This window comes from Sebastes fasciatus, chromosome 13, assembly GCF_043250625.1.
Source record: "Sebastes fasciatus isolate fSebFas1 chromosome 13, fSebFas1.pri, whole genome shotgun sequence".
Classification (NCBI taxonomy): Eukaryota; Metazoa; Chordata; class Actinopteri; order Perciformes; family Sebastidae; genus Sebastes; species Sebastes fasciatus.
This window is the reverse complement of record NC_133807.1, coordinates 17,489,284-17,515,399: the sequence shown is the minus strand read 5'-3', so window position 1 is coordinate 17,515,399 and position 26,116 is coordinate 17,489,284. Positions and strand designations below refer to the sequence as shown.

The following is a 26,116-nucleotide window of genomic DNA, read 5'->3' as shown; positions in this document are numbered from 1 at the left end:
TTGCAAGCAGTCGGCTTTTAAAAAAAAAATATCATTAATTAAATTCATTATTTAATATTTATTCATTTTGTTGTATTTCTTGTTTTATTATGGACTGACTGACTGACTGATTGAATTTATTTGAAATTGCACATTCACCGGAAGATCAGTTTATTTTGAAGCTAGTTCTTACACGCTCTTATCGTAATGCCTAGTATCGTACAGCAAAACAACGTGGGAGCTAGTTTGACTGTCTTTTTCGAAGTGGAGGCTGGCATCTTCCAGCAACGTTTCCGACCTCAACATCTATAAACTCGCTTTGGAGCTTCACTTCTTTCGCTCTCGCCAGGCTTAAAAAAATGACGTGGTGATCTTTGTACTCGATTTTTGCAATATAGTCATTTACATCCCACGTAGAACAAGTCGCAAACCATCGAGTATATTTGATATATCGCCCACCCCTATAGTTCCATATTATACAACAGTTTAAATGGAGGTCCTGAAATTGGGGTTAAAATCACCACCTAATTCTCAAATTGGTCCACTTGAGAAGTTGATTGTTGTGGTTTCTGCAAAGCACTGAGCGGCTTTATGACCACAAGAATCTTTTATCCTAGTGTTTGCTGATGCACTTTGAGTCTGTATCCCCTAAAGAGAGGAAACAGGACAGATCTCAGTGTTTGTATCCGTCATTGCTTCAGTCACCTTTTGCAGTTTCTCATCTCAGACTCACAGTTTATTGTGTTTCACTGAAGTGTGTGATTGCAGCCAGCCAGGTGGCTGCTGCGGAAAGTGTTGTCTCATATAGAAAGGAGAAATGGACGATTTTTAAGAATGTCTTTGTTGTCAAAAGTGAAATGCTCGTAGTTGATGAGTGTGCTGCTTCGGAGGAGCAAAAACCCATCAGCTTGCCGAAGAGGAGGGAATGGAGGGAAGGACCCAGCCAAAATTGATTCATGCCACTTTTCTCCTGACAGAATTTGTTTTTGTTTATTGAGACATTTATTAAACCGGGCATGAAACGTAAGCAGTTTCCGTGGCGAGGAAGCAAAAAAGCAGACAAAAATGAAATCTGTATGTCGGCCTTGCGAGCAAGAGCGAGATGAAATTGCTAGAACAGCCTGATCAAAGTATTAAATGAATAAATGCATTGGTACCAAGTGTCATTCAATCCATCGACGTTATGAAATTCTAGTTATATTCATCTCTTGTTCTGCTGTTGTCTGGCAGTTTTATTTCTCCGGCTGACACTGCTGCACATTTCCATGAGCCGAGGCGGACCATGGGTACAGGTTCTTGGCTTGTACTGTGTGATATTAATACAACTACTGCTGTTTGAAATATCAAACCATCGAGAATAGAGTTAATTGTATAATGACTGATATTTAGGAAAAGGATTTCTTTCTGTAGGTTTGCATATCTCTGTCTGCAGCTTCATTGCACACGGAAATCTGAATGTGTTCTATCATTTTACACATCAGGAATTCTGAAGTGCAAAACAAATTCTGTCTGTATCGCAGCAGCATGTATAACCAACATTATGTGGCACTTGACTGCACTTCAACAGAACCACACAGTTGGGGACAAACAAAATGTCTATAGTGTAGTTTGAAATATCTATATTTGTTAAAAAGAAGCAATCTACATGTGTTGATGTTCCTCCAGTTTGATTCCTCAGACAGCTGTCGCCAAACAGTATTTTTGTATTTTCTTTTGCCAAATAATCACAAGACTCTGCGTCACAGAGACCCATTAACAACGACTCTTTTTGACAGAAAAGGAGACGACTTGACTCTTTACATTCATTCTTATTAGCTCCCTTGTTGTTGTTTTTTATTTGGACAATTATTATAATTTATTAACCTACAAAACATAGGTTTTGTAGGTCCATATGATCTCCTAAAAGCCACCAGACTCCAGTCAGTCAACAATCATTTTACCTAGCTGATTGTCGTAAAACACACTTCGTTCAAACTCGACAGAAGCAAAATAAAACTCATCAAAACCTTCTTTGTTAGTCTTTCCACTGTTCCAACAATCACCAACTCTGTGTTGAGAGTTTGAAAGAGAGACAGAATAAGTAACGGATATTAAAAAAGACGTAACCACTGTTACATTTTCACTGTTTACTAACCCTACTTCCGGTTCCGGCTGGCGCAACTGTGACGTCGAACGTGATACAACAGGAAAGAAAACGGAAAGGTCACGGCATATTCGCAATGGGAAAAGAGTCTATTGCCTATTTTTAGTGGGTTTTACCATGTTTAAAAAACCTGCATATACGACTTAATTTTGGTGGGATAAGGCCATTTCAAATAAAGACCACTCTGAGAATTTATAATATGCATCATGAAGGTCACCTAGCTTTAGCAGTCTTTAGTCTAATCTAGACTGGACCCACCTTTTGAATGCTTCCTGCTTCGACCCTCACCAATAGCAAAAGGTGGAATGGTGAAGTGTGATCTCGTGCTGGCCGTGCCTCTAGTGCCCTACCAGTCTTTGGTACGGTCATGCCAACTCTCTGGGTCTGAGTCACCCTACAGCACATGGCATCTGATGCCTTTACACTCGCCCACTCACACTTCCTCTACTTCTTTTCCATTCCCATGCTCCCTCTCTAAAACCCTGTCGTGTTCTGTGCCTTCTTCCCTTTCATGTGCAGCGTGATCTTTTTTTCTACCAATGAGGACCAAGCCTTTCCTGTCTCATGTGGGAGTGCACTCCTCCTCTGATGTTTAGTTTATGTCCTCATTGTCCAGTTAATGGTCTATCTTGGTGGTTTCACATGTTTTAGCCCATTAACTTCAAGTCGTTTACACATAGCATTAGTGCCAGCCATTTCCCCAAGTACACCAAGGCTTTGAATAGCAACATAAAAAGGAGGTTATGCTTTGAAAATGGTTGTCATAAGGGTATTTGCAAGATAAAGTTAATCGAACAAAATGCATACAAAAAAAAACACAGTTGTGGGAATGTAAGAGAAATCATGATGAAGATTTTAAGAGTTACTGTTTGATAAAATAGTTTATTTTTGTGTAAAACCTGTTGAACCATATCCTATTTGGGTCACTATTTCTCACACAGCGCAACTTGACTTGTGGCCACATGCAGAGTGATCAATTGAGGCTGCTCTAGAGAGATAAATCTCCTTCCTGTGATTGATTTTTCTCGTGTTGCTCTTTCATTGTGAGACACATTTCCTGGTGGTGATAAAAAAAAATAAAAAAAACAGCTGGACATGATCTGAAATGTTTGGTCGCTTATCTACCAAAATAACAGAAATATAACACCAACAATCTAATTGTGGACAGAAATACAATGCACATATCCAGTTGTCCTGTTGTCTTCATTGGTGATCTGACTGGTGCAAATGTGTCTTTCTCTGCAAAGGAAGAGGTGCTGCAGTTCATTTTCAGACTGTTCTTGTGTTGCTCTTGTTGTTGTTGGGATGCAGTCCGGTGTCCTCAGGCCGTTGTTTGGTATGGGGTTTTATGGGAGGTTGTAAGCTGTTGGAGGTGCAGACTTGATTCATGAGGTTCAGAAACCTTTGAGAAATTCATCAGCCATCAGCCCTCAGGGATATCACTATCTCTGCCTCACCAGGCTGGATTTCTACCTCGCATTAAGATCTGTCTCTTTGAGCTGGTATGTAAAGATGTTAAAAGCTTTAGAAATATACTTTTAGGACTTGCTGACCAATGAAGTTTGGCCTTATTCGAACTGAGGGTCTAAAGGTGTATAAAGACAGACATACATACGTCACATTCTCGTGAGCACGATATCCCAGGAATGCCTTTAGGGAATTTCTTCAAATTTGGGACAAATGTCCACTCGGACTGAAGGATGAACTGATAAAGTTTTGATGGTTCAAAGGTCATTGTGACCTCACAAAACACGTTTTTAGCCATAACTTCAGAAGTCATGTTCTAACTATTAGGGCTGCACAATTAATCAAAATTTGAATTTCTTTTTAGTTAAAGTTGTCCTTGTGTTAACTGAGCGTTAAACACTGATGCATTGGAACGTTTGGCATGTTTCGTTAAATTATTATAGGAGTTACTGTCTTCAAAATGATATTGTTTTTGTGTTATACCAAAGTTCAGCTATCTTATTGGCACAGGTAAAGAAAAAATGCCAGTGGACACACAACCCTATTTATAACATATGCTCCAATGAAACAGATAAAGGAAAGATTATGTCTAGCCTTTCACCAAAAAGTCACTATATAATGATAAAAACATGCAAAGTCACTTAGAATAGATATTATTGGAGCTCAGTATGTTTGGTCAACTTCCTGCCTGTTAATGTACGGCTTAGAAACGTGGTCATTAGATGTAGTAGATGTATTCAGTCATTCAAGATTCAAGACACTTTATCGCCATTCAAGCCATTTTTATTAAGCAAGAAAAGAAAGTTTCAAATATAAGTCTATCTTAATTTAGTTCCAGGTTGATGTCATGCTGTAGTTTACATTACAAAGCTGCAGGGAAAGAACCGAATATGCTGAAACTTTCGGGTCTAAAACCCTGCTGTCCGTCAGCCAGATGCCATAAATTTCATTTTCTTCTTCAGACTCATCTCTCTTCATAATGGTTCATTCATTACCTAGGCGTTGCAGATTTATGCTTTGGCTCAGCTCGAGCTTAGGCTGCACTTTGCCAAGAAGACAGCTGGTAATCCTTTAATATATAGACACATAGGCATCATCATTATTCAGCAGAATTAAAGGCTATGATTTCCCCCCCCCTCTCACCTCTTCCAGTTCCCACAGATACTCCAGCTGTCCACCTTGTACATCTGGAAATAATAGCTGACTCTAGCTGTGTCCGAAATCGCTCCCTTGTTCCCTCATTCATTAGTTCAAACATAAGAAACACTGTAGGGGGCTGTTAAACACCTTCAGATACTTTTAAATCATCGTTTTGCACCAGCACCACCTTATTAATTTACAGCATGAATTACTAAGTGTCCAAACTTGCTCCCACTGCTGGACTTTAGAGTCATATGTTTGCTTATTTGCAAACAGCTTAGATTAATGTTTAGTCAAAGTTTGCTTAAAATATTAGTATAATATTATCATACTCAAATAAGGTTGCGAGGGAACTTAAATGGGAATATACTATATCTTTGTCAGACCATTCTCGGTAGAGGTTTTGGAAAGTCCTGGGTGGTTTGTTTCAGCAATCTTGCACTGGCCGTTCTGTTTTGTTTTTTCCTGCTGTGTCACGTTCAACATCAAGGACGTGCCAGCCGGCACCAGAAACAGGGTTAGTAAACAGTTACTACTTCTTTTTATATCTGTTACTTATTCAGTCTCTCTTTCAAACTCTCAAACCACAGTTGGTGATTGTTGGAACAGTGGAAAGACTAACAAAGATGGTTTTGATGAGTTTTATTTGTTTCTGTCGAATTTGAATCAAGTGTGTTTTATGACGATCGGCGAGGTAAAATGACTGTTGACTGACTGGAGTCTGGTGACTTTTAGGAGATCATATTAATTGTATGTTTTTGTATGTTAATAAATTATAATAATGATCCAAATCCCTGTTGATTTTATTTATTATATATTCACTTCAAGGCTCGCATATAGCATTGCGCAGAGTCATTTGTCCTGGAAATGAATGGAGATTGTAACCTCTCACACTGAAGACAAAAGCCAGATGTTAGTGGGTTTTTTCCAATGTTAAAGGGGCTTTTGTATGTGTCTTGATGGGTCCCTGTTTGAAACCCTGCTGGCTGCTCTTTAGATGAAATGGCACACAAGTGACTGCCCCAGAGATCACATGCCACTCAAAGTGTGCAGTCAGACCTGAGAGTGTCAGGAGGAGGAGGAGGAGGAGGAGGAGGAGGAGGAGGAGGAGGAGGAGGAGGAGGAGGAGGAGGAGGAGGAGGAGGAGGAGGAGGAGGAGGAGGAGGAGGAGGAGGAGGAGGAAGAAGAGGAGGAAGAAGAGGAGGAGGAGGAGGAGGAGGAGGAACTGATGGAATTGGAGCTACAGTAGCTGAGCCACTACTTCTGATTGCAGCTCTTGATAGCGAAACGTATCTGATAGGCAATCAGAGTTGTGGCCTGAGAGGATTTTAAAATTTTTTGGTGGACTATGGATCGGTCCACTTGTTTATCTGTTCACCTATCTTTGAGAGGGCTGATGGGATTTTGACAGCAGATGCGTCTACACTGGCGTATAAAAATGACATATCAGAGAAGTAAAAACAGAACTGCAAGATAAAATGAACACAAAGTGGGATAATGCCACAATGTCGAGGGCAAGGAGGTGTCTTTCCATTTTATTGAATGTTTATCCTTTAAAGTGTAAGAAAAAAATGGTAAAAACACATTCTCAACATTCTCACCAACTAATAAACAACTTACAGGATCTATAATTGATTATTAAAGTAGCATGTATATGTATCTTTCCTATGGAAAATGTTAAAATGAAACATACATACAGATTATTTAATTTATAATTTTTTTGTTTGCTGGCTTTTTATATTTTTTATTTATTAATTTTGTATTTATTAATTTAGTTTTATTTACTATATATATATATATATACAACAAAACAAAAAAAATATTACTGTACATAGTATTTCTTATATATTTTAAATTAATCTGCATCATTTTTATATTTATACTAGTAACCAAGTTTTGCATTTCATTTTTAATTACTGTCCCGGGTATATATATAAACAGTGAATATATACTTGTCTTACACAGTCTAAGAAACTTTGAAAATAATTTGATTAAAAATTAGAAGTATGTCTTGTACAGATGTTCATGATAAATCAAACTGACGAGCTCTGACATTTACGGCCACATCTGCGCTGGGTGACATTTCACTGTTATTGCCTCGGTTTCTCCGTGTTACTGCTTTTATTATTGGATATTAAAGGAAGGTCCTCACTGAAAGCCTGCTTTTACATGACCATGAGTGTCATCCCTCTCTGTGATAATTAATTTAAGCAGTTTTTTTGTTTTATACAACAGTGACAGTTATTAACTCTTCCTCTCTGTCCCTTCCTGCAGGGCGTCTTCGCTCTTCTCTTGGGGCCTTTCACATTCTTCAACGCCCAGAAGACCAAATATCTTCAGATTCTCACCTCACTCATGCGCTGGATTGGTAAGAATAAACTAATTCTGCAGTATTTCCTCACTCACACTGATTACTTAGTGTACATTGTGAAGATTACTTTTCTTTGCCTTTCACCATACTCCCTTTGGTTTCTTTCTGTCTCCTCTTTTTCTACCAACACATATTTCCATTTTCTCCCAACGTTTCTTTCAACCTTCCCTCCCTCCCTCCCTCGCCTGTGTGGCTGCTGTGCTCAGGTCTGTCCATCACAGGTTCGGTCCTGCTCTGTGTCTTTGATTCCCATCTCCTCTCATTCCTCAGCCTGACAGGCTTGACAGCCCGTCCCGAGCTTGATTGGACCGTCACTCACATGGCGACGGGCGAAAATAAACTGCCCGTCCTGGGCTCCCGCTGTTAAAATCACAACACCACTGAATCATGGCGCTCCCGCCACCCCCGCACTGCCGCGTGCTAGCTTGCATAAACAACACACAAACACAGGAGCATCCACATACTGTCCACTTCCTGGCGGGCTAAGTAACACAAAGGTTATTTAGCTGCACCTTCACTCTTCTTCGTTTTGTCTTCACCCTCCCATGACACATTTGATTGGTTTGTCACTTTTTTCTTTACAACACTGGCTAATGATTCAAAATGGCTCTTTGTTTCCTCCATGTGTTTGAACGATAATCCAACAGCCAACATAGTTAGATTTAGATTTTAAAATCGTGAAGAAAGTCACAATGAATTGCAGTTTTTGCAGAAGCCAAAGACAAACATTGTGGTCTGAGTCACTCAGGGTTGACCACAGTGATACATGTCTGGTTGAGCTTTGATGTGCTAATGAAGGAAAACGTTACACACCCCTGCGACATTACATTTAGCAAGAGCGCCAGTGATCCCAAAAGAAATTAAAACGACATGCATACAAACTTTTCTTTTGTCCTTATGCTGTGTGAAACATGCTGTGAACACAGACCAGGTCTATATTAGTTTGTCTTACTTCAACATAAGGAAATTAGTTCTCATTTTTGGGCATTAATCCTATTAGTTCATAATAATAATAATAATGTTGTATTCACTTAGTTAATTGATGACACCTGGTAAAAAGACTCAAGAGGGGCAAAGAATCAAGATGATCAGGGCGGCAGCAGCATCTCTGCCTCTACTAGTAGTATCAAAAAATGTGAAACGATAACCAGCCCTAGAAATAAACAGTTGTTTGTCACTGATGTCTAAATGCAATAGCTTGAAATCTCCAGAATTAAAATGAAGATAATGGTGTTTTTTTATAAAAGTCCGAGGAGGAAAGAGAGCGGTGACGTACTGTACTATAATAGGCTCTTTTAACATCTTTAAACTCGGACAGTAACTCAATATTGATCGGGAGGAAAGTGAGGGTCATGACTGAGACTCAAACCAGAGAAGGATGAGCGATTAGACAAGTTACTGAAATATTGAGGAATAGAATAAGTAAAAATGAACTTGTTTTTGTTCTTTTTCATATTTAGCAGTCAGCACAGGAAGCACAGAGCAAGTGGCTTTGACCCAGCTATGGCCCAAAAGCCACAGCTGGGTCATGAACACGCCTGATGGGATGTTGTGTGTCCTGCAACCCCTTCACATCACGTTCATTTCGTAAAGCAGCCACTCTAAAGACTGTGAACGCGGGGCGACCTCTGGTTCACCCGGTAGAGCGTGCACCCCATGTAGGCCTTGGCAGCTTGTGCAATGAGGGATTATTCACACTTTCTGCTTCACCTCCACATAAAGTCCATCCATCCATTTGCTTCCGTTTATCCGGGGCCGGGTCACGGGGGCAGCAGGCTTAGCAGAGACTTCCAGGGGTCTCTCTCCTCAGTAACGTTTTCCAGCTCTTCCTGGGGGACCCCGAGGCGTTCCCGGGCCAGACGAGATATATAATCTCTCCAGTGTGTTCTGGGTCTATCCCGGGGCATCTTACAAATTGGACGTACCCGGAAAAAACCTCCAAAGGGAGGCGTCCAGGAGGCATCCTGAACAAATGCCTGAACCACCTCAGCTGGCCCTTTTTGACATGAACGAGCAGCGGCTCTACTCCGAGCTCCCTCCGGATGTCTGAGCTCCTCTCCCTATCTCTAGGGCTGAGCCCAGCCACCTTACAAAGGAATCTCATTCCGGCAGCTTGTATCTGCGATCTCATTCTTTCGGTCACTACCCAAAGCTCATAACCATAGGTGAGGGTTGGAACGTAGATGGACCAGTAAATTGAGAGCCTTGCCTTCCGCTCAGCTCCCTCTTCACCACAACGGTCCGGTACAGCGCCTGCATAGCTACTGACGCCACACCGGAACCACCTGTCCATCTCCCGCTCCATTTTTCCCTCACTCGTGAACAAGACCTTGAGATACTTCAACTCCCTCGCTTGGGGCAAAGACTCACTCCCAACCCGCAGGGTGCAATCCACCGTTTTCCTGCAGAGAACCATGGCCTCATTCTTGGGGGTACTGAATCTCATCCCGACCGCTTCACACATAAAGTGGTTCAGATTATCTGGACAAATTGTTAGCTCGTTGTCAACCTGTCTGATCATGTGACTGCTTGTGTTTCCAGACCCATCGGTCTGTGTTGCAGTGATGTTGAGTGTTCCCAGATCATTAACAATGGATGGAGATGATCAACAAAATTAAGAAAATAACACCCAGAATGTAATAAACCAGACCTATCCTTTGTTTTTAGTGCAGAGAGGCATACATCTCCTAGTGTGTAAAGACAGTTTGGGTTATAGATTGTTTGTTTCTGGATGAGCTGCTATCGAGGACAAGAGAGAATATCATGCCGTTAAGTCTGTGTCTCTTTTCAGATATATGACTGTGTGGGTTTTTTGGACAGCTACAAGGTGCTTGGTGTGATGTAAAGTGGCGTTCTGCTCTCAAAAGTGCTATAGCGCACTGTAGCAAATTGCTATAGTATCCTACAGTGCTCCCCTGTTTACGTGTGGATGCCTTCAGATCAAATGTTTGGCAGTCAAAGGTGTTTTTAGAGGTAATTTATTGCAGCTTCAAATGACGTAAAACCCAGGCTTAAGAGGTGGCTGTAAAAGATTTCTAGTTTGCTTTTTCACACACAAAAGAAATGGCATGACTAATGCATTTAAGCCGATAACGGCCGCTTTTCTCCAAATGAGGAAACTGCTAACTCAGTTTGGTTATTTTTTGTGTGCGTGGGTCTCTGGCACAGTTTTATTTAGAACACTCTGCAGACATGCAACCCCACCTCCCCCTCTTGACCATTACTCACCACTTCCTGGACACACCTGCGGTCACCTGTGCTGCCCTGTGAGGGGACGTGGTGTGTTGGATGTCGGGGTTAGCAGCTGGCTAGTGTGTTGGGGCCCTGCCTCCTGCCCTCGGCTCTGGCCTTGTCACGATCATTGCCACTCAACTGTGGTCACCCTCTTGTCCAGTGAGCCCTGTGTTTTTTTTACACCAAACATGAATGATGGTGTGGCTGCCTGCTGCTGTGCTGCCTCTAGCATGCTGGGGTTTTCAATGGAGTAGCCATTAGCCTGGGTCAGTGTGACACCTACAACCCAGAACTCCTGACTGCAGTCATTTCCCCTTTTCCCGCCGTGCCACTTAATTGTTCCTAAATTAAAATGGAAAGTGGTGCAAAGGGCAGCGTGTGGGCTCAGGCCATCTGTACACACTTTGTTTGGTCACTGAAAATCTTTAACACTAAAAAATGCATCAACTATTCTGACATTTTCAACACACTAAAGGACACCTGAGGGTGTCTCCTCGAATATCTGAGGCACCTGAGATCAGTTGTTTACCAGCTGCACGGAAAATGCTGCCTCTAACAACGATGTTCTGGCATGTGCAAAATAAAATTCATAGGGACAAGGAGTGTGCTAAATCAAAGTGACTTATTTGTTTATCTAAAGAGGCGTTTGCATGTGTTATTGTTTTTTTTTTTATATAGGCTGATGGGTCGCCAAAGCTTCACGGGGGGTCGCAAGGCATTCTTGATTTTAAGGGGTGTAAATCATCAATCAATTTTTTTAGATCTTTATATGCGGTTGGCCTGCCGGTTGTCATTTAATTAATTTATGTGAAGAAAACTTAATGAAATTGTTATTTTTAATGTTTGGGTTATTATTTAAGATGTACTTAAATATAAGAAAAGTATGCAGTTAAATCACCCAAAGAGCTAATAGAGCAATGCCAAAAAAGAAGCCTATTAAATATGTATGATTGTTAAAAAAACAACCAAAAAAAAAACATAATACAGACAGATTTGTATTAATACTTCCTAAAAAATAACTAATCTTTGATGCAATATTCACAGGACATAATGTGCTCAAAATGCATCCAAATCGCTCATTTTACACAAACTTCCTGCAGTTATTGTGTTCACTATTTGGGTTAATTGTACAGTTTATCAGTTGTTCTGTACGGTTATTGTTATGCATTGAATATAATATGAAATATCCATGTATTGCCAGTTAGTCAGGGGTCGTCAGTTTACTCAATGGTAGAAAAGGGGGACCCCTTTAAGGACCCCTTTTAAGCTAAAAGGCTGGGAACTGCTGGCTTAAGGGTTAAGATGAGATCTCTCCACCCCTAGTTTCCTAACATATCTCCACTGTTTATAAATAAAGGCATAAAAAATGACTTAAAAAATACATTAAAAAAATGAATATATAAATAAAGAGAAACATTTATTTTTTCTTGCACAAGCCGCCTTTCACATATTCTTCCCTCTATATATATATGTGGACCGAATATACTGAAAAACTCCAACACCATCCACTCCAACCAGTCATCATTCATTCCTTTTGAAATTTCGAGAGCTTGTTAACCTTTACGTCTATATCTTTTCGGCCCTGTGTAATAATGGATGCATGGAGCTGCATATAACACACTGTACATCATTACTCACTGAAGCACATTAACCTTTTTGATGAAGCATTATTTGCGAGTGACATTTGTGAATTTAAACAAATGTAACACTGCTTCAGTGTGATCTTTGACAGTAGTGCTGTTGATGATGTTACCAGTCTGTTATTGCACTCCTTTAATTGTATGAGTAGTTTACTGGCCATAGTATATTTCAAATGCATTATACCCGTAACAGCACAAAAATGCACTGAAAAATAAACCACATATATGAAAACTTAACCCCAAACAACACCTTTCTTGCACATTATGTCGATAAATGTATGAAAAAGTAAACGCTGTTGCAACCTGTTGCAGTCAGCCTCCTGCCCACTGAAAGCAGGAGGGATCGTTACATATCAGCTCTCCAGAGGACCACCTCCTCAACACTGACAGGAGCAGAGAGCTTCTCTAATTGATATTGAGTGGTATGAGAGGAAGGGAATAAGTTAACAGCCATCCTCACTCAGTAAACGAGTATTAATCACTTGGGTCCGTCTCTCCTGGGATGCATGGAGAGCTGTTTGGAGCTTCGGAGGCGTTTACCGTCTATATTAGACAGTGCCTTATAGATCTGTGGTTCCCATGAGCAGCTGTCACATTTATTTAACAGGAAAGCTAGTGATTTATATCTGTTATTCCTTGATGAAATAATCATACCACTGGTTTAGTTAACATTCTCCTTGATTTCTCTTTTAAAGCATCTTTCCTATAGTAAACTGGTTGCGCCTATATTTATGAAACAAGTTTAACTGTGTCATTGTCCTACAATGTTGAATCAAAGTAGATTTAATGTGGCTTTTTTGACACTTTTTTGTTGTTAAAAGGTCTTTTTCTTTTGATCAGTGTCAAAAAATTCACATTAAATCCCTTTTGATTCAGTTATGCAAAACAATAAAACTTCCAGGAGGTATTTATAGTTTATATAGGCACTAAAAATAACACTATTATAAAAATAATCTAAAAGGTAATGTTTATTTCCCATATAAAATTATATGTGAGAACACACAAAAAAGCTAATGGTGTAATAAATGTGCGTCATTGCAGCTTCAAAGTAACCTACCTGACTGTGATGAACTGAGTATTTATGTGAAGTGTAGTAAACGGCTCCATTTTCCTCCTCTGCACCAAGAAAAAAAATAACTAAGTTAAAGAGTCGTTGCTTCAGTGATCCATGGGACTCGCCATCCATCTCACGCTCTTAGTTTACTACAACAGCAGCTAAGAAACTGCCCGCAGGGATATTCACAGCTGCTCAGTGCCATTTTAAATGGGTGAGGGAGGCAGATATTGTTTTTGAAGGTCAGGGGGAGTCATGGGGCTGGTTGAGTGGAAAGTTCAGTTTGTCCAGAAGCTTGCAGCTCACAGGGGAACAGTGAAATATGAGCAGGTCTTAATGAACCGTACAGCAGAACCACAGTTCAGGGGTCCTGAAAAATTACATTTAAGAGGGAAGAACCCTCAGATTGGGAAAACATCATCCATTTTCTGTCTTTATACGACACTTCTGTTGTCAGCCAAGGACTAAAAAAAGCATCTTTTTGAAATAGCAACATGATCACGGCCACTTTCTCTCGTCTGACTTCCAGTTTTTTGTTTTTTTTCTTTAGTCCTCCATCGCTGCTTAGTATTGATGTCTCTCTGCGTAATGAGAAGTTTGACTTCCTGCAGAGATGAGTTCCAGGGTGATTAGGGGAACGTTTGCTGGATGTCTGCTTTAGTCGGAGAACATGATCAATTGGATCTATACCCAGTGACTAAGCTTTTAATTATGGTCAGTGACCTCAGTGCCTTGTTTACCTCAGAGGAGTATTCATTCCGAGGCAAGAGTGGTTTGAAGGGGGAGGAATTAAAGCTGCACCTTCAGCCATTTGTTTAAAAGAAGACATTTGTTCATACTTGTTTTCTGTTGCTTAAAACCCTGAACCTGTGGGCCTCTAACTTGGCTTTAAATCTGTGCAGACGGAGACAAAATGTGTCCTATAATTCATAATATTTCCATGTACAGTTGGTCTCTCCTTCTATATACTTTATTATTGCTTCACTCCCTAACAGTTATTGCCTTTCAATGAAATAAATGCTATATGTAAATGTTAGTTAAATGCTCATTTATACCTTTAACCCTATCAGCACCAGCCCTGTCTCCTAAAAACAACGTTCCCATACAACGAAACAACATTGTCAACTCTTTCCAGGGAATGTATGTTCTCCTGGATTACGTTTGTTTTTTAAAAATATGTTTCTAAATTAAAGGGACTGTTTGTAAGAATCAGAAATTGCTCGTTAACAGCGACACCTGTGGCCGTTAAGTCAACGAAAGTAAGCGTCCTGTTGCTCGCGCTTGTGAAATATTCACATTTAAGAAGCTGGAATCAGAGAATTTTTACTTTTTTTCTTAAAAGATTACTCAAACCAATAAATCAATTATCAAAATAGTTGCAGATTCATTTAATAGTTGACAACTCATCAATTAATCGTTGTAGCTCTATAAATGGTTAACAATTAATCAATTATCAGACTTTTTGTCTATTCTTTTTCCATCTTTCCAGCTCTACATATTTTAGAGTTTTACCCTAGAATAAGACATTGTTATAAAGTTAAACTAATTCTGTATATTTTTATTATGATATTAAAATCAATTAAAAAAAATAAAAACCTTTCTACCAACCACACGGATCACAAGCAGATGATCTGACCTTTTTTTTTAACTAAATAAATTCTCTGAATAGTTAATTTTTCTTGCATTTTATAGAGAAACTTCTTATCTGTGGATAACGTACTGATTGTCAGCGCTGCGGCTGAGTGAGTGGACTAATTGGTGTTTTCATGAAGCTGTTAGATAGTGTCATGGAGTTTGGCTGGCTCATCCCTGTGAACCTCAGCTGCGGTATGGAGTGCTAAACAGAAGGCCAACTGCTGTGCCGCTCTGTGCTGTGTTTGCTGATAGTCCTATCTGAGATCACACAAGTTGTGACGAGGCAAGGCAGCCACTTATCACCCAGTCACCCACCAAACACAGCCGCAGCAGCAGCGGCCCGCTAGCTCCGGTCCTGAAGGGTTTCAAGTGATCGAGCTCTACCACAGCGAGAACTCCTGGCGAGAACTCGGCAAAGAGCCAGGGCTACCAATTAGCTAAGAGGTTATCCAAGAGCGCTCAAGGAGTGTCTATCTTAATTAATGATGGGATGATTGCTGTGCTCTAAAAACCACTAGAGGGGGAGATGTTTAAATTGGCAAACGGGAAGAGAAAACAGTAGTGCAGTAGTACCAGAACCCAACGTTTCGGCAGTGTTTAAAATGCCGTCACAACGGTGGCACTCCTCTCAAACATTAAAGCACAGCAGAGCAGTCCTTGACCTTCTCACTATCATCAATGAATTGCGTTTAAGTGTCCGAGTCGTTCTCTCCGAGGAGCGAGACCCCCCCCCCCCCCCAGCCTGCAGCTTTCTCTTGCTCCGTCGCACACGAGATTGATCACCTCTCACCTTCTACAATTTTCTCCTCATTAATTGAGTCCAGGAATCCCATCTCTTCTGAGATAGCCTGTGAAGAGTCCTTCTCCACACGCAGCCAATGACTCCTCGGAGCATTGAGTGTGTCTTCCAGCCAACAGCAATGTTTGCCACCGGTGAGAATACAGCTGTGAGAGCAGCCTCTCATGGGTTGTTAAGTCGAAGTGTTTTTCCACAAGGTCATTGCCATCCCCATCCTGGTAATATAAATCACTAGGCCGCAAGATGGACGGGCACTAGTTACGTGGACGTGATATGTGGCTGTTTGACACCTGCTCAATTTGCTCAGTTCTTGTTGTGGCGTGTCAAGTGTACGGGAGAGTATTGGCGGGGCCCAGAAATGTCAATTTGAAAGTACATGTAATCACCATATCCTGACAGATATCTGCAGAGGTGAATGACTCATCCCATTGGAGCGTCTTTGGTCTGGCTTGTAGTTGGTGACATAGAAATGTGTGACTTCATCAGGGAGTCAATGCCATCTTTTAAAAGGGGCTTTTTCATTTTGTCAATACATGATAAGACCATAAAGTAAGGCGCAGGCAATAATGGCTGTAAAGAAGAGATGACAAGTTTAGATTAAAACAGAAAGTCAGGCTGATGTAGTTTTCATTTGTACGTGTTACTGGTTTCAATTTGATAGTGACTGAATAATGCATTTACATCAATTCAGTGACCTGGGAGACCATACTGAATTTACTATGTAAGTAAAGCACCAGCCTCTTTTTCCTTGGTCCGTCAAAGCAGTGAAGGTGATCAAAGCTAATATGCTCTTATTTCATGGCGTGATAGTGCTCCGACATTAAGATTCATAGCTACAGGTGCGATGACTGCTATTAAAATTGTCACGGGCGGACGTGATTTGCTCACCTCGTGTAGCATAATGCAGCTCAGAGTCGGTGACAAATGAGCACATTATGAAAAGCTTCATCCTATAGTGGCTTTGTTCCTCTCTACCATCTGATTGACTTTCAATTTCTTTGAAAAGTAAGGTTACTTCCTTTGTCTTAAGTAAGATAAATGAGTCCTCTGCCTCTAATCAGCATAAACCCTTGTGAAGTGTGGGCAGGAAAAAAAAGAAATGTTATGCTTTTAGATTTTTGCAATTTGGAGTGATTCTGAATATTATCTAGTTATTAACCTTCATTTACATTTAACTGGGAGATTACCAGTATGACCAGCCCTGCTGTCCTATCTCACAGGCTCTCTTGCTGCATCTTAATCTTGGCTAAACTTGCAAAAAGGTGCTTAAGGTAATGTAGTGCCCAACCACCCCGAGGCACTCTTAATTAAAAGCCCCATGCTTGTTTCCTTCCTGTGCAGCCGGAAAGTGTTGGTGTCAGAGAGGAGACAAGCTCCCGTTCTCCCTGTTCCTCCCTCGTGTACAGACAGGTGGCTGTGCTCGGAGGTTCACACGTAGCTTCTTATAGACACAAAGGTGGGAAGAAGACGAGAGTTTGAAGGAGAAAGAAGACTGAGGGAGGGAAGGGAGCAAACAGATGGGTGGTAGTGATGGCTCTTTTACACATTAAAGACTTTTTTTGGTGGAGAGTAATGCAGAAACATAGCAGATAATTGGAGACTGTTTTATGGCCTTGAATAGATATAATAATATGTTGTGTGACTTTTCTCACACATCTTTGTAGGGCTGCAACAATTAGACTATTTTGATAATAGATTCATCATTTCAGTCATTTTTCAAGAAGCAAAACAAGCTAAAATCCCAACAGGTTCTCATCTCTACTCGTCACATACTGACGCTTTGTTAGGGCCCCTTGGCGTCTCTTTGTAACGCACTGGGTAGCCCAGCACCTCATAACTATGACGTTCCACCATGGTTGCAGTAAATACATGGTTAACGTTGTGAATTCAAAGAAAATAAAACTTGCTCATTAGGTTTTGGCAACAATGCCACTTAGTTATGTTTAGGAAAAAACATCATGGTTTGGCTTAAAATTACTACGTTTGTAAAGTGAAAGTGAAACTTAACGTATTTGTTTTCACACGGAACACGAGCAGCACTCTCCTGGGTGAAAGCCCTTTGTTTGTTGGACCCACCCTCCCCTCCCTATGTGTGTTTTTTCACTCTTTAAACTACATCACCACACTCCCTGATCACTTTCTCTGAGCATTTAATATTGACGCGGTTGGGTTTATAGTGTAGTCAATGAATGCCCGGTGCAATTCATGCAGACGCAAAAGGTTGTCTTGTGCGTGACCATCACACGCCGAGGGCCGTGGCTAAGCGTTGGTATTTGATGCCCTGGAAATGAGAACTGATTATTCTCTGATTTCAGTTTCTCAAATGTGAGAATTTGCCGCTTTTCTTCGTCATATTTGACAGTAGAATTAATATCTTAAGGTTTTGGACGGAAGAAAAGAAGCAAACTACATCATTGTGGGCTTGAAAAGTTGTAAATGGCATTTCTTTTTTACATTTTATAGACTAAACAATATGGCTGTACCAAATAGTTGGAAGCTTCATTCATAACGTTGACTTTCAAATTCTAAATCAATATTTGAATGCTGCGCAGTGTTTTTTTTTTGCATGTCTGTTCGTTGTGTTTAAAGTCGGTATTTCTGCACAGTAGCACATAAAGATCAGGTTACACCAATATTATTAGTATCACACTAATAGTACATTTGTAGAATTAGATTCCAGTGACGGCTGTGTAGGATTGATTCTGACTCTGATCTAAACATTTCCAATTACTCCAGAGCGTTGTAAAGTCAAAATGTATTGGAAAAAAAAGATGGATGTAATCATTTCAATCATGTTTTTATCTAACGAAATATTCTGCCTCCATCCATAATTGTTGACGTTTAGCTATTCAAAAACAACATTTTTCACTGCAGTCAAAAAACTGATTGCTCTCCCGCTCGCCGCACACAAAGGGAGGAACGCACTGATGAGTTACATACATTCATTCATCAAAGAAAGTGGATTTTAAAAAACCTCATTTAATCCGATGAATCACTTTATTCAAATTGAGGATTTATTTTTTTATTTTTTTAAAGTGATGACGTCATAAAATATGAATAGCATGAATATGAATATCAAAGCCACATTCGAAAACCTCAATAGAAGCTTTGAATGTAAAAAAAAAAAAAAAAAAAAAAATACCTTTGGTACAGCACTACTTAAGAATTAATAAATGAGGAAAATAATTGTCAGATAATCGTTATTTGCAGCACTACATCTGTGGATCTGTGTCCTTGAAGGTTGGTCTGTTGCCCTTGAAGGCTGGTCTGTTGCCCAGCCATTTGACCCCTCTGTATAAAGAGGGTTAAGGTCAGAGTGGGGAGGTCTGTAGAGCTTTCCCCGGGAGCCGGAGATTACATTGGCTGTTAGCCAAAGATGCATTAAATATCGAACACTTGTGCAACAGGGTTTACAGACTTTGGCCACTGATGTGTGAATACATACATCTACTCTGATATAAGTGTATGGAAAGTGTGAAACAAGGGTGAGGAATGTAGCTGTGTACTGTTCAAACTCAGGACATACTTTTGTTTGGCAAACAACAGAAGTCAAACATCTAACACCAAACCCCCATTCTGTCCCATAATTTTCTCCATCGTCACTGGTACTGGTATCATATGAAACTAGAAAACCTAAGGAATCCATTGATACCAACCGTGTCATACTAGCTTGTTGCAAAGAAGGCTAAATAACTTGCGCCAAATTTTTGCGAGGAAAAACTGTCATGGCCATTTTCAAAGGGGTCCCTTAACCTCTGACCTCAAGATATGTGAATGAAAATGTGTTCTATGGGTACCCAACGAGTCTCCCCTTTACAGACATGCCCACTTTATGATAATCACCTGCAGTTTGGGGCAAGCCATAGTCAAGTCAGCACACTGACACACTGACAGCTGTTGTTGCCTGTTGGGCTGCAGTTTGCCATGTTGTGATTTGAGCAGATTTTCATATTCATACGTATATTAAATGTGTGATCATGCATTAATTGCAATTAAATATTTTATCTCCCACAGACTTTCCCACTCTTGCTGTTTTGCAAACACTAACCTCCATGCTGATGGTTTCTCCTTCGCTTTGTACAGTCCGTCTCTGATAATTGGAATGAATTTTATCCTCCTGACATATATTAAAGTGTCGCTGCAGGAGCACACAGTAGCTGATTAATAGAGCTTGTTTGAAACTTTAAGTTCCCACCTTGCACACGCCTCCCCTCCACCCTGTTTAGGCACTGCAACCTGTGCTGGAAACAGAAACAACACTATTCTAGGACATGCTGTATTTGCCCTCTTGAATATTTCCATCAAAGGCAGCAGGGATCTTTCTCTCTCTTTCGTTTATCACACCCAGTCTCTCAGAGTGTATGGACGCCTATGCTATAGACTCATTTTCTGCATATGTGTGACAAATTATGGTCCGAGCGGTACCGCCTAAATGTCACCCTGTGTTTAAAGGACAGCTTGGTGATGAAAGTTAAGGAGCTGGCTCACGGCCATCGCAGGGCTATGACTAACTCTTGGTGTCACGGACTGATTGAGTGTGTGTGTGGAGGTGAGATGGCGTACTGTGTCACATGACTGTCAGCCTGTAACGGGACTGCATGCCATGCTCAGAGGTCTCCTTTAGCTTCGCTCATGCCAGTTGCCAGAGAGGCACCTCCAGAAATCAATTGGAGATGCGATGTGAGCAGCAGGAGGTGCTTCTCTATCTTCACCTGGCTCCAGTGACTTTATGCCGGGCCATGAAATGTTCCCTAGTTGGTTTTTACACCTGATGGTTCTGGGACAAACAGCTGGAAGGCACTTCCACACTGAGAGAATGAACTGTATTCACATGTGGTGTATTACCTTCCCTTTTCAAAGCAATAGATGTTTTAACATTAGTATTGATGCCACGTTGAAATGTAGTAACAACAAGGTATTAGGGCTAGGCAATCAACGCGTTCTCATCCCAACTCGTCATATGCAGACACTTTGTCAGACCCCTCGGCGTCACTCTTTTCAGTCGCAGTAAACATATGCTTAATGTTGGGAAGTAAACAAAAACACCTGCTTAGATTCAGGCAATAAAACCACTACAGTTAGGTTTAGGAAAAAAACAACATGGTTGGGCTTAAAACGACGTTTGTTCACTGAAAATGACACTGAACGTTGTGAACACGGGACACGAACGAACAACTGATTGTAACGTGACGCACGTGGCACAAACAGCGGTCTCCTGTATGAAAACTCTGTGTTTGTTGGACCTAACTACCTCCACTCCCGCCTGCCCGGTGTTTGTGTGTGTGTGACTTTTCACTCTTAAAGCTACGTCACCACACCCCCAGCACACTTTCCCTGAGCATTTAATATTGATGCGGATGGGTTTACTTTGTAATTAATGGACAACTTGGTGCGTCTCATACCGACGCTAAAGGATGCCTTGTGCATTGGTATCTAACGCCGACGGACGTGACAGAGCGTCAGTATTTGACGCCCTGGGAATGAGAACGGGATGGGGCAATATATCAGTATTATATCGATATTGTGATACTGTATAGACTATGACTAGATGTCGTCTTGGATATCATATTATAATATGGCATAAGTGTTGTCTTTTCCTGGTTTGCGATTAACAGCGTCCCTTTGTCCCGGGGATGATAGAAAATGTGTTTGAGACGCAGTAAACTCACTATGGACGCATCCAGGGGACGCACCCTATTTTTTTCCTGATAATGCTACATTGTGAACAACAAATCCTCGAAGAGCTAGTTAACATTAGCTGCTTACCGGCTGCTAACAGCTAACGTTACCTAGCTCTCTTCCTGCCGATTCCAAGACGGGAGATTGCCATGATTTACGTTATGATGCGTTCAGACTCTATTCAGTAAAAATGAGCGGATTGAGCAGAGGTAAATTATAATATTATCATAATGTGTTTATTGTATTGTTTTTTTCACCACGATATCGAATTGGTATCGAGAATCATGGAATTTCACTGGTATTGGTATCGACTACTAAAATTCTGGTATTGTGACATCCCTAGGTTGTTCTTAATTACATCTCCTCTGTTCTTTCCACAGCGTTCAGCATGATGATCATCTTGGCTCTTATCCACATTGGTAAAGACACCGGCGAGGGCCACCCACCAGTCGCCTCCCTCTCTGGGGTGCCCAACCTGTTTGGGGTGTGCGTCTACTCCTTCATGTGTCAACACTCCCTGCCCTCCCTGGTGACGCCCATCTCTGACAAGAAGCGTGTGGGCACCCTGGTGTTGGCGGACTACATCCTGATCTTGGGCTTCTACGTCCTGCTCTCATTCACCGCGATCTTCTGCTTTGACAGCTCACGGCTGCACGACATGTACACCCTGAACTTCACCGACAACTGCAACGTGTTGAATATTCCGTTCCTGCGCTACTTCCTGGGCCTCTTTCCGGTTTTCACCATCAGCACCAACTTCCCCATCATTGCCGTGACTCTTCGCAACAACTGGAAGACCCTTTTCTACCGGGACGGAGGCACCTACCCCTGGGTGGTGGACCGTGTTGTGTTTCCCCTCATTACCCTGGTGCCCCCAATCGTGGTGGCCTTCTGCACCAACAACTTGGAGTCCCTAGTGGGCATTACAGGAGCCTATGCTGGCACGGGCATCCAGTACATTATCCCAGCCTGCCTTGTGTACTACGGTCGACGCCATCTGGAGCCCGTGGTGGGCAGGGATGCCATCAACAAGCACCGGTCTCCCTTCCGCCACGCCTGCTGGGTGTGGTTTGTTTTGTTGTGGGCCGCCTCCTGCCTCATGTTCGTCACAGCCAACATCATCCTGACTGACATCAAGAAATGAGAACTCACTGTTCCAAGAACTTTCTAGAAAAAAAAAAAAGTATATCTGTTTGGCCAGTGTCTTTGTTCCTGTACACGAGGCCTTACTTGCTGCTGGTTGGACAGTGTGCCTTTTAATGGGACTTTTGTTGCATATATTAAATGTAATTAAGAGTAATTTATCAAATTTGTTAAAAGGGACCAAATGTCAAATGTTTTTTTTCCGTTTCAAAAGCTGGAACAGTGCATGACAACAATGACAGGGAATTGAAAAGGGTCATTTATTAAAAGAATGTTTTCTCAACAAACACCTAATAGTCTGAGGTTTTCACAAGGATTTGCACAAACAGAACTTTTTAAAATCTGTCTTAAGAAGAAGAGTCATACAAACTATGTAATGATGGCTTGCTTGTTGATTTCAGAAAGTAACAAACATTATCGGACGCAACCCTCGTTTGCGACGTTGGAAAGGTTTGGGGAAGGGGGTATTAGACGCTGTTCGACGATCTGAAAAAACACTTTGTTTAAAGCAGATTGGAGCCTTTAGCTTTCTGTGGGTTGTCCCATCCTGTACTTCTTTACTTCCAAAACTATAAAAAAGGCTGGATGGTAAGATGCAGAGGGATCCTCTGGACCCTCAAGGCTGAATGTTCCAATAAAGATATATTAAAGCAATTGAAACAGCAGCGTAGTGACAAGAAAAAGAGCCTGCCACATCCAGACTCGTGTTCTGTTGCTAAACCGCTCGCCGTCTACACAGCTTGATAATGAAATTGGAACAGAAACCAACAGAAGAAGACAAACGAACGAATCGGGGACCATCATTCTTTCTCGGCTGACGTGTATCCATTCCTCAGAGGCGGCGGCCTCCGATCTCTTGGTCCCCCTTGTGAACAATGAAGCTCCGTCAGTGACAGATCCACTGATAGATAGGCTTCCAGGAAGAGCTCCATCTCTGTTTATCACCAGGCAGTCGCGCCTGTAGTTCACACACAGGGCATGTCTCCCGTCTTTTACTGCTCAGCACCCGTTCATGACTCTGTCAGCCTCGTACTGTATCTATCACACAGCCCCAGCACCTGACAGGATAATAGTGATCTACAGTGGCCAAGAAGTGAAGGCTCGTGAGCCAAATGTGACGACAGAGCTTCACACTGTACTGTAGTTTAGAAATGCTGAGTTCACTGACACTTGGCAGCTTCCTGTCTGAGTTGTGCCTTTGTTAATGGACTTAATCTTCTACCCGTCTCATTTTGTCTTTCTCATTATCATAATTCATAATCACAAGTGAGGGGTTGGTACAAAAAAAGTAGTATTGTGGCTGTCAAAAAGTTACATTGGAGGTGAATGGAAATGTGTTTGTGACGCTTATATGTTTCAAAAATTCAGTAGCAGCAAGTCTTAGCGGAAATGGTGTCCGTGTTCCTCTGGTGGGACTATTTCTTTAGTAGGAAGTAGTTCCTCTGAAAACTATTCATTGTGTGGTCTGTGGATTATCCAGAGTAACAATGGAATTGTTTCTGGAAAGTAATGTTGCTGTTGAAAGACCACAAACTAAAATTTAATTCACCTCCAGAAATCTCAGAGACGGATATCTCAAAACCTGGACAAATAAAATCAACTAGTCCACTGTTTGTTTGTTTGTTTTTGTAATTTGGGTAACATTAGTTTTGGCTAGTGTTGCTGTAGGACTTCAGCAGTATAGGAGACTAGAGCTGGGCGATATATTGAATCATACTATGGCCACAGAAAATATGAATTTCTTATTGACACATTAAGTAAACATAGTTTCAGTCAACAGTTTAATGAAATGCTTCGTCCTATATCACTCTGTTTGCTACTCGGTACGCTATATTTTCTTTGTGATATTTTCTTTGAGTCTCCAAAATACGACTGTGACTTTACGCTCTGTTTAGTGCCATCGGATATTCCCACTATGGAATGAGAAAAATCTGATCCCAAAGCATTTTTTGCAGTTAACAGTTAACTCATACTAGTCAAACAATCCCAATTAGAGTTAAACTGACACGTTTAGTATGTGAGAGTATGGATGTAAATTGATAAATATCCGTTGTATAAGCACAATGACACGATCAAGTGTCTGAATATAGAAAGTAACTGACTCAGTGGAAGAAACGCCGCTCTGCTAAGCATTTTCACCTCCACTTTGTCCAATAATTTTCTTATATGCGCACAATTTATTCTCTATTGTTGATCACACAAGAGCAATACCAAGATATGAAACTAAATGTAATCTTTAATTTTGGATCGAAATGTTGTGAGATGGTAAAAATGTTGTATTTTCCTTGTCTTGACTTTGTTTTTGTTTTTTGCTTTTTACATATATATTTCCTCTGAAAGCATCAATCATAACCAAAAAATGATTATTTTACATCAAGATGCAAACACATTTTCTCATGGAGGGTACTAGTATTAGTATGGAACTTCTCAAAATTGAAGCAGAGATATCCAGACTTGTAGTCCCTGGTATGGGTCAAAGCTCCAAAAACACTGGATACTATATATCCCTTAAAGGAACAGTGTGTAGCATTTAGGGAGATTTATTGGCACTATGTTTTCTTTAGTTTATAATCACCTTAAAATAATAAGAATTGTGTTTTCGTTACCTTGGAATGAGACGTTTATGTCTACATAGGGAGCAAGTCATCTTCACAGAGCCGGCCGCCGTGTTTCTACAGTAGCCCAGAACGGACAAACCTTGTAGTTCTCCTACACGCTTGGCACAGTGAAGAAGCTTCAGTTGGTTGCAATCTGCAACCTCACTGCTAGATGCCACCAAATCATACACACTGCACCTTTAATGTCCCTTAAATAATGAATACTGAATTGATGCTGTTACCGCAAAGGACATAAAGGGAAACACACACAGTCATCCTCACTGCAACACCACTGGTTTTCACACATTTGTATTTAAATGCCACTAGAGTTGTGGTCCATTAAAATGCAAACCCAGTGTTGGGGCGTACAGTAGTTCAGTGAGTTGTGGAGCAGTTAGAGAGGCTGTGCAGCTTTTTCATCAACTGCTGTAATGCAGTTTAAATTGAAAGGTAATGTGCTGTGACTTACGTGTTGTTAAGGCACCGCAACTGTAAGATTTCCACTCGTGCGTTGATAGCCTTGTTGTAGCACTGTTGAAGGTTGTAGAGGCGTTTACTGTCACATTGGGAGACCTCTGTCTTCACCAAACTGCAGCCAGAAGTTGCACCCGAGAGGTCAGCCGGACCAAATAATGGACTCCACAGCTTTGAAATCATCTTTCCATTACTCCGAATCACCGCAGAGCTTCTGTCTGTCTTTACCGGTCAGCTTTTGTCTAATCTGAGTGCAATCTGTAACAGTCCCTGCATGCAGAGATCCATAAAACATCATTATTATACAGTATGCCATTTATACGTTTACGTTTGTGCCGTTTGGTTTCTGATGTTACAGGTCTTGTTCTCCTCTTCACCTGAAGTGGAACATGTGAATGAACACTTGGATTGATATTTATAATTCAGTCGGGAGACAAAGATATGACTGTGTATGTGTTTGTGCATCCGTACGAATGAATGATTATGTATTGAATCTGTGAAATGTGGTTCTGATGACTCTTGTTTGGAGTTGTGAAATGTGCCTTTTTTATGGGCTTTATTATCATGCCCTGAACTTCTCAACTCTGTTGGTTTTTTTTTTATCAGCTGGCCAGACAAACACCTGCATGTAAGCCATTTCATCTAACTGACAATCACCGTGTCCCCAAAATACGTTATAATGCTCGTTTGTCTTTTCATGTCTCCTCTTTGATTTCTATTATTTTTGTTGTTGTTGTTGCGGGTTGCCCTTTTTCCTTTAT

The 26,116-nt window shown here is 41.0% G+C and overlaps 1 protein-coding gene across 2 annotated transcripts in view; it reads left to right on the top strand.

The window, feature by feature from the left end:
* Positions 1-24,237, top strand: part of tmem104 (transmembrane protein 104) — a 65,035-nt gene extending 40,798 nt beyond the window's left edge. For both annotated transcript variants that reach the window (XM_074655871.1, XM_074655870.1), the window contains exons 9-10: positions 7,004-7,097; positions 21,522-24,237. In XM_074655871.1, the coding sequence (XP_074511972.1) occupies positions 7,004-7,097; positions 21,522-22,285 (858 nt within the window). In that variant the 3' untranslated portion in view covers positions 22,286-24,237. The remainder of the gene's footprint in view (positions 1-7,003; positions 7,098-21,521) is intronic.
* The last annotated feature ends 1,879 nt before the right edge of the window (positions 24,238-26,116 follow it).